At 51.4% G+C, this 16,802-nt stretch overlaps 1 protein-coding gene across 3 annotated transcripts in view; it reads left to right on the top strand.

The window, feature by feature from the left end:
• Window positions 1–8,116: 8,116 nt before the first annotated feature.
• Window positions 8,117–16,802, top strand: part of WWOX (WW domain containing oxidoreductase) — a 906,950-nt gene continuing 898,264 nt past the window's right edge. For 2 of the 3 annotated variants that reach the window (XM_058674091.1, XM_058674090.1), the window contains exons 1-3: window positions 8,117–8,525; window positions 13,119–13,183; window positions 13,917–13,974. In XM_058674091.1, coding sequence (XP_058530074.1) covers window positions 8,419–8,525; window positions 13,119–13,183; window positions 13,917–13,974 — 230 coding nt within the window. In that variant the 5' untranslated portion in view covers window positions 8,117–8,418. The remainder of the gene's footprint in view (window positions 8,526–13,118; window positions 13,184–13,916; window positions 13,975–16,802) is intronic. The other variant, XM_012926620.2, reaches the window with a different exon arrangement.

Here is a 16,802-nt window from a genome sequence, read left to right as displayed (position 1 = left end):
TTACCTTATTCACCAGTGCAGACGTTATCTCGGATGTACCTGACAGTTGCTACATTTGCCAACAGAAGACTCTGTGGGCTGGCGTAGTGACACAGTAAGCTAAGCCTCCACCTGCTGCACTGGCATCCCATATGGATGATGGTTTGATTTCCAGTTGCTCCATTTCTGATACAGCTTCCTTCTCGCCTGGGAAGGCAGTGGAGGATGGCTCCAGTCCTTGGCCCCTACACCCCAGTGGGAGATTGGAGGAGGCTCCTGGCTCTTGGCTTCGGATCAGCTTAGCTCCAGCAGTTACAGCCATTTGGGGAGTGAACCAGAAAAAAGAATTCTCTCTCTCTCTCTCTCTCCGTCCCCTCCCTTCTCCTCTCTGTAACTTCATCTTTCAAATAAAAAGAAAACAAATCTTAAAACACAAAAATGATTATTTTTTACGAACAGTCTTTATTTCCTAAAGATACAAATATCCTTTGCAAAATGTGCCACATTTTCTGCCTGACAATCCACCACAGAGCTGTGTTCTCTACCGGTGGGGTTAACTTTGTCTCCTGGAAAAATGCCTGCTGATGCCTTTAGGAGAAAATGCCTCAAACCAATCATCTGAAAAACTGAGTATGTGCTACACACGCCTTGGTAATCCAGACAGCCTTTTGAATTCTGTGCCAAGGCAATCTGTATGTGTGTGTGTGTGTGTGTGTGTGTCAGGAAAGAGCTGCCCTCTTCCTCTAGGTCTGCCAAGTGTTAGCTGGATTAAGCGCGTCCCAATATACCATGTGAATTTCATTAAAATCCACCTACTTTAGTGGAAGAGGCTGTGCGGCAGCAGGTGTACAAATGTCTCTGGGACGAGACTAAGCACAGCAGTGGAGCTGTGGCTCCCGGGCAGGGAAGCTGGCGCCCAGGTAAAGCTGGCACCTAGGGTCTGCCTCGCTCAGCAGGTTCTGCATTCCTAGAAGGCTGGGGCCACCCTGGGAGAGGAAGTCTAACACCACCATGGGAACTGATTGCAAAGGCAAGTTCTCTGTGCACTGTGTGGTCTCTGGGAAGTTACTTAACCTCTCTGGGTCTCAACTTAGCTCTCTGAGGACCAGGATGGCAGCACACACTTCATAGAGTAAAAATCAGGTAAAAACAAAACAATCCCCCCACAAAACTCCAAACCTCGATTTTCTCTGTATTAAAGTTTCAAAGCAGTAGTTTGCATTTCATTTTGGTAAATGCATACATAAGGATGTACAGCAAGAACATCCCAGCATCTGAAAATAGGAAGAAGCGTGTACGCTGTAACTTCCTGGGCTAGGTTTGGCTCAAGTGGCAGAGAGCTCAACTTCAGAGTCATTTAAACACCTGAGATGTCTGATCTTTTGTAAATATGAACTTGAGGAGTACAGAGATGGCTTGGGGGTCGCTCAAGTTCTTTCTAGTTTTCTTGGCTTCCCTTGGGGTGTGGCTCTCATCTCAGAGTCCAGGAAAGCTGCACGGACTTTGAGTGTCACATTCATCCCCCTGGTTGGAAGTGCACACTTGATTCTGCTTCTAGATTATTACAATCGCATGCCTTTGTCCCAAGATACAATTCTGCTATCATACATGCTTTCTGGGCTTACTAAACCATTTTGATATCTGTCTCTAAGAGGAAACAGAGTCTAACAAACTGGCATTTATTAAATCAATGTTGTGGTTGGAATTCCATTAGCTTTGGCGTTTGAAACATCTAACACTGTGCCAAGCACTCAGGGGGAACCCTGGCTCCAGGACCAGCTGTGAAAAAACATCACAGCCATCCAACTTTACTTTCTTTAGTCTTGATGTTCACATCAGCCTAAGAGAGGCCAAAAGCCCTTCTGTCATCTTTAGCTGGGGTATAAAGACAGGGTTTCCGCACCGAAGGTAGCAGAAGGTGTCTCCTTTGTCAAGCTCCTTTCACGCCTCACTCTTCTGAGGGTTCCTCTAGGCTTGGTACATCAGCAAAGAGCAGGAAGGACCCTTCATTTGGGAACAGTATTTTACCATTTACAGTGCGCGCATGCACATACACACACACACACACACACACACACACACACACTGTGTCTTTTGGAGCCTGGGATGTGTAAGATGCTGTGGTGCAAAGCTGGGGCAGTGGTGGCATGTCTGTGACTCAGAGGCAAGTTTTACCTCTGTCAGGCACAACTGCAGAATAGGGACAGGATAAGAACTGTATCTTCCTCCTATCACGGTCCACAGATTTACATAAATCCTGGTAAGTGTTTGGCACAATGCTTGCAGCCCAGTTCTTCTCACTCAACAGGAGCTGTTATTAGTCCATTAGATAGAACCCCTGAGGATCAAAGAGCACACAGTGGCTCTGGTAACAGTGATAACAATAATTTGTTATTATTTGCCTTGTTGAACCATGGAATGGGAAAACTGGCTGCAGACTCGTTGGTACTGAAGAATTTTCATTAATATTTGTGTAATGATACAAAAGGGTTTTTTAAGCAATAAAATCCCATCACTTTGTAAAGAAAATACTTCTGTATTTGCAAGGCAGAGTGAAAGGGAGAGAGAAGGAGACACAGAGGACGGAGAGAGACAGAAGAATCTTACTTCCCTCGGTTTGTTCCTCAAATATCCACAACAGTGAAGACTAGGCTAAAGCCAGGAGCTAGGAGCTTCATCCTGGTCCAAATAATCAAGCCATCAGCTGCTGCCTTCCGGATGCATTAGCAGGAAGCTAGACTGGAAGCAGAACAGCTGGGACTTGCACCAGCATTCTGGGATGCCAGCAGCCCCAGCAACAACTTAACTCACTGTGCCACACACCTATCCTTAAAGTCCCACCTCTTGTAGATATGTATATTCACTTCATCTCACTGCTGTGATAAATTACAAACTGGGTGGGTTAGACGAAACCCATGGTCTTACAATGTGTCCGTCAAGAGTCTGAGGCTGACAAGGAGTTAGGGGACATGTGTGCCTTTCTGGAGGCTCCAGCAGAGCATCCCGTGTCGCCATTTCTGCCTGCTAGTGGTTACATACGTTGTTGGGCTCAAGACCTCCCCTCTTTGTCTTCCGAGTGGTGGGTCAAGTCCTTCTCATGTCATATCACACTGACCTCCGCCTCTGCCTTTGGCTTTCATGGTAAAGACTCCTGTGCTTTTCCTGGCCCCCTTGAAATAACCCAGCTCACTCTCCTTTTCTTGAGGTCTGCTCATGAGCAAGCTTTATTCCACCCACCACCCTAAAACCCTCATGCTATGGAACGACACATTCAGGAACTCGGGAACAAGGGGTGGGCACTTGCGTTGGTCTGCAAAAACTTCTGGCCAATGATAGACAGTAACTACAAGACCAGACCAAGAACTCATGTCCTCAAATGTAGCACTTCCCTGTTGCATTAATACTGCAGAGAATAAGGCTTGCAACTTGACAGGAAGTGGAACATGAAGAGTATCTGGAACAAGCTGGATATGTAAAAGCTGGACCTTATGACGTAGGGTACAGAAATTAAGAAAGGACAGGCTTCTAGGTTCATGAAGTAATAGCAGAAATAGCAGTGGCAGCAGGAGAGGGCTGTGGAAGACACTGGAAGTCAATCTTTGGCAGTCCTGGCACCTAGCTGACTGGTGTTTAATGATGCTGGTGGCTGCATGGAGATGAACCGATCTCCCCGGCCAGGGTTCTCCCACTCTACCGACAGCTCAACCAAAACAATCGGAGCGCCTTCAGGCCCCCTTCGGTGCAAGCCTAGACACTCACAGCCAGACACACTGAAGGAAACATTTGCAGTCCATTATCCTGCCCACCTCTTGAATCAGATTTGAGCATTTTCTGCTTAATCAGTTTTGGCTTACTGGTGAAACGAAAGTCCAGCTTTTATGATTTACATTGTATGTGTCTCATGTGCTAGCTTCATTTACAGTAAGGTCAGCCTCGTTCCCTTTGTACTGACAACACTGAGACATGGAGCGCTGGGTCTGCGGACGAGCAGCTGGGGTGATGACAGGTAGAGTGAATGTTGAAGGTAGAAAAGGCTGCTCTGCTGTTTAAGACACAGGTGCAAACACCAGCTTTGGGGAACCCTGGGCAAATGCCTAATTCCTTCTGTGACTCCATTTCCTGTTAAAAAGAAAAGCAATAGAAATGCACGCTCCTAGGTAAACAGGTCCTTGTAAAGCTGGGAAGGAGGAAAGTTCTCAGAGAAGTGACTCGCACAGAATAAACACCCGAGGGGCTTTAGCAAGGGCTTTTGAAAAAGCGCATTATGCCCATGTTCCCAGAGTGTCAGCCTTTCACTTTCCTATTTTAGCATTTAAAAAAAATGATTTATTTATTTTTATCGCATCAGTAGAGTCACAGACACAGAAGGAGCTTCTTCCGGTGCTCCGGGGTCCCAAGGCCGTGGGCTAGCCTTCTCCACTGTCCCAGGCCAAAAGCAGCCAGCTGGTTCAGAAATGAAGCTCCCAGGACTTGAACCACTGCCCATACGGGATACTGGCACTTCAAAGCACAATAAGGAGATCACTTCTTCCATTGTCTTCCTAAAATGGGTTGCTCTCCCCACTTGGCCATTTTCACTCGGCCTGGCAGGCCTTGGGCTGGTTACAGCTTTGTCACTGTTACCAGCACCTGCCCCTTTCACCTGTTGAAAGTGCAGGTTGGCTTTGGCTCTCAACTTTCGGTGGTTGTTTAACAACCAAATGAACACATCAATGGAAGTTCAAATGAGCTGGCAAATGCAGTCCTGCCCCAGGTACTTGTCAAAAGACAAGCATCAAGAGAAGCTTGCGAGGTGCACTCAGCCACAACTCCCTTGCAACTGGCCCACTTCTTCTTCTTTTTAAGATTTATATTATTATTTTTATTGGAAAGTCAGACACATAGAGAGGAAGAGAGACAGAGAGGAAGATCTTCTGTTCATTGATTCACTCCCCAAGCAGCTGCAATGGCCGGAGTTGAGCTAATTCAAAGCCAGGAGTCAGGAGCCAGGAGTCTCTTCTGGGTCCCCCACCCGGGTACAGGATCCCAAGGCTTTGGGCCATCTTCCACTGCTTTCCCAGGCTACAAGCAGGGAGCTGGGTGGGAAGTGGGGCCCCTGGGGTTAGAACTGGCTCCATATGGGATCCCGGTGTGTGTGAGGGGAGAACTTTAGCCGCTGGGCTAATGTGCCAGGACCTACTTCTTTGGGAAGGAGGATTTCTAGAACATTTTGCTGAGTAAAGGGGTGGGATCAATGCAGGGAGTGGGCAGGGCCTGTCACTCAGCCTTTCAAAACAGCAAACCTTTTTAAAAAATTGTACATTTGATTGTGTCATTCCCCAGCGGTCATGGCTTTGAGTCTCAAGAGCAAACCTTTCACCAGGCCAAGACAGCCTGACCCGGGGTGAGTCTCAGTCACTCTTGTCCCTCTCCTGAGGTTACTGGAATAGGAAATGAGGGGCCTTGAGCTGTGCAAACGGCTTCCCTGCTCTCCCTGTCCCCTGCTTGCATCAACAGCCAGCAAGTGTCTCCTCAGCTCTTCCACACCCCATGTGATGAATTCCCTCTAGTAAATTCTACACATCAAAATTTTAGTTTATTTTCCTGATTCTACCCTGACATCTGTGGACAGCACCGCTTTGAAGTAAGCATCTCTTACTTTTATATTTCAGGTGATGCAATGAAGGGAGGTTCAGGAACTTGGCTACTGTCACACAGCATGTAGGTGACACCCACTGCATTCCCAAGGGGAAAAAAATGACAGGAAACCCTAAAACACCAAGCCTATCTCCCTTTTATTGTCTGCCAATAGGGCTGGGCTTGAACTTAGCACCCTCACACTCTAATGACTTGGGTACCAGCCAATCTGGTCCCATGTGGGGAGTTTCCCTCCTCTGAAGCACAGCTTAAGTTCCCCCTCCCAGTGTGTGCGTGTGTGCGCGTGTGCGTGTGTGTGTGAAGTAAAATACAAGCACATTCATGAGGTCACATTAATAGGATTTGTCCTATCAATCCTGCTCAATATTTTTCCTGGTGTAACCTCACAGTGAGAAGCCTAGCAGAAGTGCCAGAAATGTCTGCAGACTTCCTTAGCATATTGAGTTCTGCACAAACACACCAGGCTCAGCTCCCTCCGATTCAAGGTGGAGTTCATAGAATTCTTGGGGTGTTTGTGGGTGCGAGGGTGGCAGGGAAGGGCAATAGATATCTTTATGGTAAGAGAAGAAATGTGGTTTCAGGAATGTTCCACTGAACTTGCGTCCATTGCAAACAGTTCTTTTGAGAAATGTCAAAGTGCATTTGCTCAAAACTGATTCATCTGGTACCCAGAGGCTGTCAGTGAGTGTAAGTAACCGAAAAGGACCTGAAGGTCCGGCCCGGAATCCTTGCTGAGAGCTGGGCTTTGGCGATGAGCACCGTGGGCACACGGGGCCATCTGGTGTGCAGTTGTAGAAACACATACTCAGAGTGGGTTTTTAAATGTCCTCACCTAACATCAACGGATTCTGCTGATTTATTGAACAAACCACTTTTGAGGCTTTCATCGGACGGACATTGCCTTCTTCTCAACCTTATGTCTCTTCAAACCCACTCCAATTTTCCGAATGAGGTGGACAGGATTTGCCGACCGAAAGATCCTTACAAGAGCCAAGTTAAAGTCCTGAGCAAGCTAAGGGGCAGGGGCAGGGGTCCCGAGGGCACAGTGGGAGCTGGAAGGGGAAACAGCGAACACAGCAGCTCCTGTTGGTGGAGGGGGAGCAATGGGAGAGCCGCCCTTGGCGCCTCCGGACACGACCTGAGCACGTGCCAGTTCCCTCTGGCGCTCTGCTCCTGCTCTCCAGCTCTTCAACAAACCCCTGTCTTCATCATCAAACAAACTCAAGTGTGAGATTCAGTGAAGCCAAAAGGCTGTAAACTGCACTTTGGCAAGCAACCCCCAGAAAGCTCCTGCTGCTTCTAATGTCATTTTCGTCATCTGGAACAGCCTAGCAACTAAGATGTGGGAAGAGGGTGAATAATGAGATCGTGGCACCCACTCGGGACTGCTCTTGGTGCCCAGATCTGCCAGTTTCTGCCATTTGTTGTTTGATCTGCACATGGGATAAAACTCTGGAAGGCAGGTGCACCCAGACCAAGGTGCAGACCTCAGCCACCAGGGCCTCCTGGCTGCCCGCAGTGCCCGGATGGGCCCGTGGGACTCTCCTGGACACACGGGCGCTTCTCAGCAGCCCTCTCTTGGCTTCCCTGACCACAGTCAGTGGCGCCCAGTGGTTCTCAGCGGTACCTCTGCGTGGCAGAAGGCAACGCCACCAGCCTTCGGTGCCAGAAGCCAGAGCTGCCTGTCCAAGGCTCTGCAATGCACGGGTAACGGACAATCACAGCAGGCCCAGGGTTACAGGGAATTCTCCGGCTCCGCATGGGAATGAAGCTGGCGCCAGGGCAGCCGAGGCAGCAGCTGAGGGAGGCCAGCAACGAGGCCTCGGGCGCTGGGGACGCGCGGCCCGCTCCTTCCAGGTGGGCTGTGGAGTAAGAGCGTGCAGGGCCGCCGAGGGGAGCGCGCAGGGCCGCCCCGCCAGCAGCTCTGAGGAGAGGCCCGGCATGGGACCAAGGGCCGGCGGGCCTGTCAGAAGGCAAGAGTGCTTCATTAGCTCGGCTTCCTTTGGGCAAGCTGAGGAAAGCTGGTCTGTCTCTCAGAGCGTGCCGAGTGGGAATCCCAGCGCAATAATCCGCTTGAGGGCTGAAAGAACGATAGCAACCCACTCGGTTCCTACAGGACGTTCTGACTGAAACTTAGGCCAGAGAAGCCATAGTTACAGGTAGAGCTCCCCTAACACAGGCCTGGGAAGCAACTTCTTATATATGTCTAACTACATACCTCTGTATGTTTTGCTGTGTCTCCTGGGGCGGTTGTCTGCCCTTGCAGAGTGCTGTCACGTCACAGACAGGTGGGTCTGTGGAAGACAGTTTAGGGTTTCTAGTCCTGTTGGGCTTGGACTACATTTCCCAGAATGCATAATTGCCCGGGCTCCCCCAGGATTGGACAGAACAACGCGGAAGTGATTACGGGTCGCCCAGCAACGGGCGGAGTCCTGGCCCTTGCCTGGATGCGCACGCCCCTTCTCCGCTGACAGGAGGGCGAAGCAGCTCCGCTCCGCCCCCTCGCGCACGTCGTGTCTCCGGCTTTTCCTTCCAGCCGCGCTGCGCCGCCACCTTCTCTGCGTGCTCTCTCGGCCGGCCCCTCCAGGCTCCGCCCCTTTGCGGCCGGCAGCCGCCAAAGCCCGGAGAGCGGATCGCAGGCGCGGAGTCGGGGCGCTGTGCCGGGCGGCGCAGGGCGCAGGCGCGTGCGGCCGGGCTCCCGACGCGCGCGGCGCTCGGTTGGAGCGGGAGAGTTCCTGGGTGAGGAGGAGACCGGGCGGCGGGCGTTCAGGCCAGCGAGCACCTGCCCTCTCTGTGTCGGCCATGGCAGCTCTGCGCTACGCGGGCCTGGACGACACGGACAGCGAGGACGAGCTGCCCCCGGGCTGGGAGGAGAGAACCACCAAGGACGGCTGGGTGTACTATGCCAAGTAAGGGGGCTGCCGGGCCTGGGACGCCCCTGGAACCCTGACGGCTTCTCGCGCCCGGGACCCCGTGCCGGCCCCGCGCTCCAGGGCAGCGCCGAGTGCAAGTGATTGCTGGAAGGTTTTGCAGAGATCCCCCCAGAGAGGGGGCCGTGCCCCTTTGGTGGGCCTTGGGTCAAGAGGGGTCACCTGGCACTGTGTCCAGGCGCGCCCTCTGCTGCTGAGAAGACAGCCCCGCAGGTGCGGACGGGGCTGACAGGTCTTACGCCCACCCTGGACCCCCTCCAAATGGAGACATTTGAGAAACACGAAACCATGTAGAGGCCCAGTCCCTCTTTGGAGGTCTGGGTTGCAAGCCCGCGTGTCCGTGTTTTTCTTTGCCAGTGGCCCTCGTAGCTTTCTCCAGGGAAAGTTCTGGGGGATTCTAGCAGAGCCTTGGCCGTCACCAGCGGTGGGACCGCGGGCGCGCACTCCAGCCGGCCATTGAGAAAACCCCGCGTCTCAGTTTTCCCGGCTACAGAGTGGGTCAGTAAGGGTCTGTCGAGGTTCTGTGCAGGAAGCACTTGGAGCGCTCAGCTCTCAGTTCTGGTGGATCCCTAACTCGAGGGAACCGTGAGCTTGCCACACTTTCCAGGTGAGATGGGTTGCACCTGGTGTCGAGAAACAAGGGCGTGAAGCCGTGATTTTCAGCACGTGGAAGAACCTTTCTCTCATTTTGTCCTGGGGTTGCTCCTTGGAAATTCTGGCTGGATGAATTAGGGCCCATTCATCCTCCTGCTTGGGCACTGTCAAATCCCCGCAGTGGCTCTCCTCCACCCTGATGTCCTTAGTGGCCAGCTAGGCAGAAACGCAGGGAAGCAGCGAGAGCTCTAGTGAGGATGTACGTTGGGTCGCACAGCTCTGCCCTGGGCTGCTGCACCAGCTCCCACAGCCTGGGGCACACTGAGAGACACTTAGAAAGTTCGTCCCCAGTGTGATGTGTGTCCGGAGTGCTAGCCTGGCCCTCCGGCCCTGGGTAGGGTCCCTTCGGGAGGCCCCCTGGGAGTCTGTTCTGACTACAGGGAGAAGCGGATGTGGCTCCAGGTGGCAGGGAATGGCCCGCGTGGATGGAGACTGTGTGCCCGGCCTGTGCAAGAGCCGCGCCATGAACGGTGGTCCGGGGCCTGAAGATGGAGGCTGGACAGAAAGAGCCCAGGCCGGGCAGTTTCCTCTGTGCCTGTTGTGGGGCGTCAGGTCAGGCTTGGGGTTCCTCGGGGGGGGGCAGTCAGGGAGTGACATCAGGGTTTGTGACTTCTGAAGGGGTTTCTGGGAGAAGTCAGAGCTCTAGCAGTGGGGGGGCCGCTGGCTGTCACAGGGGTCCAGGCAGTGCTGCCCTTGTTTGGCCCCAGTGTCTTGGTGGGAGGGGTGGCTTGGCACCCCGCTGGCCCAGATTTCCCCGCCCTAAGGGGGCGTGCCCAGCCACTGGGCCGTCGGCTGCCTGGCACTGGGCCCTGTCCACAGCCTTCACCTGTGTCACCTAGGTGGTTTAGCTGTCTCGCATCCAGCACCCAGGAGTTGGACACGCGCACACGTGGGGCGAGTCAGTGGTCTTTTGGAGATGAGCAGCAGGCCCGTGTGGGCGGAGGGCATGCTGGGCTCGGGGCAGGACGAGGCTTCCGGTCCCCTCTTCTGCAGCCTGTTCTGTGTGGGGCCTCTCAGAGCCCTTAAGGTTCCCCCCACGTCCCCGCTGCTCTCCAGGTTTGTCCTGCTGCTGGTGCAGCCTGGGCCTTGCCTTGCCGTGCCTTTGCCCATGTGGCGTGGCTTTTCGCCTTTGGGCCTGTGCGCTCTCTCCTTCCTCTGACACCCAGCAGTGTCTTGGGACTCAGACGGGGCTGTGTGGCCTCAGTGCCCACTGAGCTTGGCTCCCTCCCGCCCTGCTTGCCCTGTGTTCTTTGGCTTGGGGCTGAAGAAAGCCTCTGGCTGGTCCTCTCCCAGGGTCTACCCGCTGCCCCCGAGTGGCTGACCTTTCCTTTTCCCTTCTGACTCCGGAAGTGATCCGTGTTTTGCTGTTGGGGTTTGGGAATCTTCAATCATGGACTCTCAGACCAGCCTTCTGGGTGTTTCTCTTCCCAGCCGTCTTCCCTGTCCTGCAGCAGGGCCCCGTCAGTGGGCAGAGGCTGGGGGTCCCCTTGACGCCTCAAAGTCTCCTGCAAACCGTGCCCCCACCCCGTGCTTGTAACCCTGAGTGGGTGCTGTGTGCCCATCCTGATTTCCCACCCGCTCTCAGGTGTGCTCATTGGCCACAGAGGCACTCGTGTCCTCTGATGCCCAAGTGCACCAGCCAGGGCCTCCTCGGGAGAATCTCTGGACTATTCTATTGCTGCGGCAGCCCTGAGACTAGAGGGATGCTCTGTGTCTTTCTCACCTCCGCTTAGTCTCCAAGCAGTGCTTGCACACATGGCGATGGGAGGCTGAGGCCCAGGACCAGGAGCGTTGTCACAGCCCCCAGGCCTGGCTGGGGCTTCCTCCTGGCAGGAGGTGTCACCCTGTCCACAGGGCTGGCTCACCTCTCTTGGTTCTACGCCTCTGTGCTGTGTTAAACCATGCTCTACAACAGCATGCTTGGACACAGCACTCGGGGAGCGTGAGTGCTTGGGTTTAAGTGCTTAGTGTTAATTATCTCATCAAATGAGAAAAAGCTTACTGAGGAGAAAATATAGAGGATTTCTATTTAGGGAAGAATAACATACAGAATAGGTCATGATTTTTATTTTATTTTATTTTTTAGGTTTACTTATTTTTATTGGAAAGGCAGATCAGATTGCAGAGAGGAGGAGGAGAGTCAGGAAGATCTTCCATCTGTTGGTTCACTCCCCAAATGGCTGCAGTGGCGAGAGCTGAGCCGATCCAAATCCAGGAGCCAGGAGCTCTTCTGGGGCTCCCGCATGGGTGCAGGATCCCAAGGCTTTGGGCCATCCTTGACTGCTTTCCCAGGTCACATGCAGGGAGCTGGGTGGGAAGTGGAATAACCATATGGAGTGTGGTGCTTGGCAGTGAAGGATTAGCTTATTGAGCCGCTGTGCTGGGCCCTAGCTACTGTTGTGATGAGGGCCTAAGGTGCAGAGGGCAGGCACACGCTGCTCTCGTCCTGGGCCCTCCCGCTGGGATGGTAGGCAGAGTCTGGAGACATGCTGAGAGGAGTGGGGCGGGATGCCAGGACAGCCTTCTCCCTGAGTTACCCTGCCCCGAGTGCCAAGAAGCCCTGGTGTAGGCCTTGTCTGTCAAGGTCAAGAACAGGTGTTGACACAGTTTTGTTTTTCTGATGTCTTTCTGTGTCATCGCTCCTCTGGGAAGTGTTCATTCATTCTGTGTGTTTACTGTTGCAGGCCTGTTGTGGGTCAGCTTGGGGCTACATGGTATCTGGCACTTCAGTTAGACCCTCTGATGCGCTGAGAAGCTCAGCATTCCACTCCCTGGGCAAGAGAGGAGCCCTGTGGACTCTTGATGGCAGATGATCCTGGAGCTGGGCTGCAGGCCCCTCTGTCGTGTGCGTGGAGGGGAGAGCTGCTTTCAGGCCAGGCGGGGGGAAATGTGGCTGTGGTCTCGCAGCCTTCCTGAAGAAGCATGAGCCTGGAGAACAGGAACGTTCTCCGTGTTTCCGCTCTCTGGGACCCCTCGTTGCTGCTGCCTTGAGTTTGCAAGGAGCAGCAGGAGTTGATAACACGTGTACAACATTCCCATTGTGTCCGCTGGCTGCAGCTTGTCCTTGCTGGGCAGTTGGCGCACCTCTTTGCAAGTAGGAGTAGATAGTGTTTGAGGCACACAGGAGGCGTTTGTCTCTGTCACTGATAATGCCCACTGCTGTGACAATCTAGTTTCCCTCCGAGGACGGTCACAGGTGTCAGGTTTGTTCTGCTTTTCCAATTGCTCTGAGAGGTGTGTGTGGCGCAGGGGAGACTGGCAGCTGGCTCAGCCAGTGGACACTGGGAGCTTGGGCCACGACAGCTGGAGCTGAACCTGGCCAAAGCCAGGAACCTGCAACTCTATGCAACCCATGCGGGTGGAGGAAGCTAAGTGTTTGACCCGTCCCCTGCTGCCTCGGGGGTGTGCAGGAATGGGAAACTGCGGCTGGAACCTGGATGTCCTGGTGGGGGGTGTGCTTAAGCTGCGCCCAGTGCCTGTCCTGCCTGTGCTCTTGACTGCCTCTGGGGCTCTTGAAGTTATTTCTCTAGAAAAACACATCAAAATAAAACCGTGGTTATCGCTAAGTTCTGTTTTGATATCAGCTTTATAAACGAGGCACTCATTTTTTGCCCATATCTCTTGGAATAAAACCAAAGCAAATACAAGACATAGTGCTAGCTACTGAGTGATCCCTCAGGCTCTCTGCCGCTGGGCACTCCACCCCTCCCTCTGCCTGCACTGTCCGCTTTCAAAGGCTTGCGGGAGGACTTGTCCTTCCAGCCCCTCGGGCATCTCCTCTGACCCTCGGGACTTCTGTGCGGTTCTTCTTCCAGTGTGTGACTTCACACACACACACATCTGGGACAGAAATGGGGCAGTATCACTGACTATTTAGACATGTGAACCTTTACTTAAGATGTTTTTTTCCTTTAACAGTCACACTGAGGAGAAGACTCAGTGGGAACATCCGAAAACTGGAAAAAGAAAGCGAGTAGCAGGAGGTTTGTATGTCGTTGTCCTAAGGCAGAGCCTTGTGTTGGCAGTTGTCACAGGCAGGGTGACAGTCCTGGTGTATTTGAAGAAGGCTCTAGCATAGAGGATGCTAGACGTCCAGGACTCTGGGAGCTTATGGGCTTCGGCAAGGAGGTGATGAGATTACGCCATGGAGGGACGATTTCTTGCTTGAGCACAGAAGAAAGAATCGGAGCCTTCAGTTTGCAGTTTAGTAGGTTTTCCAATAGCTGCATGGTTTGTGAAACTCTTCTGGTTAATTCCCTGGAAGAGGTTTGGGGTCTGATTGAAGAGGCAGCTTGTGCATAGGGAGATAAGTTGAAGTGCTGTTTTCACACAGTAGGTGTGTGAATCATGGCGGCTGCCTGCTGTGCATAGCGACACATTCTGCAAACTCATGCAAAGGGGAATTCTTGTTGCTTTAGCATCCAGTAAGTTTCACAGCTAAAGCAGGAGTGGGATGGGACATTCAGTACTGTTGAGGAATGAAATAGGGTTTTGTGCCAAAACAAGACATAGAAAGGTGGAGTCCGTTTGTTGGGGAACGAACCTTCATCAGCTGCCTCGATTGGAACACATGACCAGAGTGCGTTTGAAGCAGCTGCTGGTTGGGAAGGCTAGACTAAGAGGGTAGGGGTTAGGAAGGCGTGAACTTCCTGTGTGCCAGCCTACTGTGGGTTCACCCAGGCCTGTGCCAACCTACCTTTGTTTGTTGTGTTCCAGATCTGCCGTACGGATGGGAGCAGGAAACGGATGAGAATGGACAAGTGTTTTTCGTTGAGTAAGTCTACGTAGATACTCTTCTTGACAGTTTGGTTTTTGATGGGATTTTCTTTTAAACTACAAATGTATTACACGTTGTAGAAAAACATGCAGTGTGTATACCTGTAATCTTAGCAGCAGGAGTAGCTACTTTGAACAGTTTTTGGATTTGTTTTTTTCTGTTTTTTGTATACATGTTTTCGTTTCAATAGAGGTAGGCACTGCACTCTCTGAGCTGTCTAGTAACCTGCTTTTCCAGATAATACACCATGGGCATTTTCTCATATCCTTCTATATTTCTTTTAAGAAGATGATATTTAATGGCTCTTAGAGGCTTATGTTTTATAGACAGGATTAATCTGTGTCTCCTGTGCGTGGAGGTTAAATTTCTACTATTGGTGATCTGTGACTGAATACTGATTTGAAGATTTTTATCTGAAAGCTTTTCACCTCTCTGATTCCATCTCTAGCAACACACAGCGATCCCAGCCAGCTGTAAGCAGATAGCACGGGCCGGCAATGTTCGGATGGTATTAGTTCATGTAAGCCCACGGTCCTCTGTGGAGTGCTGCCTGTTACAGTGCCGACTTCTTGTTGAGGACACAGGCCGGGCTCCCACGACGCCCAAGTCACAGGGCCAGGATTGGAGCCCAGCAGTTGCTTCAGGCTCTGCTCTCCTAACTACACTAGTTAAAAAAAAAAAGGAATGTGCGCTTGATGATTGTCAATATGTCAGTCAGAAGTTTGCATATTTTAGTAGGATTAGGGTTCCTTGGTTAATAGCAGGATTTCTTTTTTTAAAGCTATATAAGTATCAAAATTTTCTTTGACCATTTGGCTGAAGTACACTAAGTTTTGGGGACAGGCCAGGCCACTCTTGGAGTGCAAGTGTACTTTTGGATTGTAGTATGGCCTGCCTTTCCAAAGACTTCTCCTAAAATATAGTATCTACAGTTTACATTTTCACCTTCTTTAGAGTTTAGCAAAAATTTGTATTTTCAAAGAATCTGAATGCTGTATCTTCTATTTTTAGAGGTGTGTGTGTGTTTTCTGGTTTTCTGTTATCCTTTCACTGAACTTGATTGAGCAAGAACTTAAAACTTATTTGAAAGACAGAGCAATAGAAAGAGACAGACAGCGTAAGTGAGCAGTAGAGAGCTCTTCCACCTGTCAGGTTCGCTCACCACCAGGGAGAGAACACGTCGGCAGCATCTGGGACAGAATTTAGAGGGCCTTTATTCCAGGGAACTTTGGTCACGGGCTTCCCTTCCCTGTGTAGTGGACAGACAGACATGAAGCGGGGAGCTGCAGAGGAGGAAGAAGCAGCGTGCAGGGAAGTTTTAAACCCTCCTTGACACGGAAGCGGAAGCAGGGGTCACTTCAGCCCTTTTTTGGTGGGGGATGTTGGCTGGTGTCGATCATTGGTGCAGCTGTGACCCCGTTGCCTGATGGCCGCGCCAGAATTCTGCAGTCTCTTCTGGATTGTAGGCTTAGACCGCCTCTGGTAACCGTGGCAACCTTCACCCTGCACTGATTGACTCTCCATGTGTCTACAGCAGCTGGAGCTGAGGTAGGCTGATGCTGGGAGCTTCCTCTTGGTCCCCTGCATGGGTCAGGGACCCAACCCTGGGCCCTCTCCTGCCTTCCCAGATGAATTAGCAGGAAGCTGGCTCAGAAGGCTGGAGTCAGCATTTAGAATTCCTGTCTCTTCATAACTATGGTTTTTTAGCTATTCTTTGAGGCTCTTAACCAGGTTTTCATAGATGCTCTGATAGTTTATATTAAACATTATCAGTTTGCAATAATGATAGTTCATTAAATCATGCAGTTAAAGTAACAAGTTCAAATGGAATAAGTAGCTTTTGAACAAACTTCTTGGATACTTAGTGCACCTGCAGTACTGGGAGCTGCTGGATCCTGGCTTTCTGAAAGGGGGTCTCTCGGTCACCTTGGGCAGCCCAGGTAGAGACAGTCTGATATATTGCATAGAGTAGATTTGTTTGTTGTTGCATTTCCGTTTATAAAATGTTTCCTTACCTTACTTTATACAGTTAATTTCATGTTAAGAAATCAAAATAAAAAAATCTCAACCCTTTGCTTAATGTGCAAATGGTTTACCCAAGTTTTCCCTTTAACTTTGTCAGCCATTTAAAGAATCAGCGTAACATTCCATAATCTTCTGTTCGGTCTCCGTACTCTCACACACGTTTGGGCAGTCATTCTCTGAAAACAGGTATTAGATTCCTTGGTGGGGAGTGTAGGTTCTGAACTGTAGCTCCTGGGCCAGCAACATCAAGATCCCTGGGGATTCATTGCAGGTGCTGCCTTCACCCGTGGAGTCAGCTACTCCGGGGCTGGACTGGCAAGCTGAGCTTCTCTGGCCGTTTCGGGGACTCTGATGGGTACAGAGCAGGAGCTGTCAACAGTTTTTCTGTACAGGGTGAGATGGTAATTGTAGGCTTTGTAGGCGGTATGGGTGGCAGTGGCAGCTCTTCAAGCTTGTCATTATAGCAATTAAAGCAGCTATAGATAATACATATCCATGATGGGCATTGCTGTGTTCCAGGCAAACTTTATTTACTGAAACAGTCAGCAGGCTAGATTTGGCCCATCAGCTGTAGTTTGCCAACTCCTGGTCTGATCTAGAGAAACAAGTAGGGATTTTGGAGCAAAACTAGCACCACCCCTCCTCTGAGCCCTTTGTAGCAGTTAGGTCCTGCAGGTCCCTGTGTACAGCTGGTCACAGGATTTTACTTTGTTTTGGTCCATTTGCACCAGTGTTGGACTGAGAAAGGCAACTGCTCTAAGGTTATGGATCTTCAGGTTTGTGGGTAGAGAGAAGCAGCA

Source organism: Ochotona princeps, chromosome 16 (genome assembly GCF_030435755.1).
Source record: "Ochotona princeps isolate mOchPri1 chromosome 16, mOchPri1.hap1, whole genome shotgun sequence".
NCBI lineage: Eukaryota > Metazoa > Chordata > Mammalia > Lagomorpha > Ochotonidae > Ochotona > Ochotona princeps.
The sequence above is the reverse complement of the archived record's forward strand: the minus strand, read 5'-3'. Positions and strand labels throughout refer to the sequence as shown.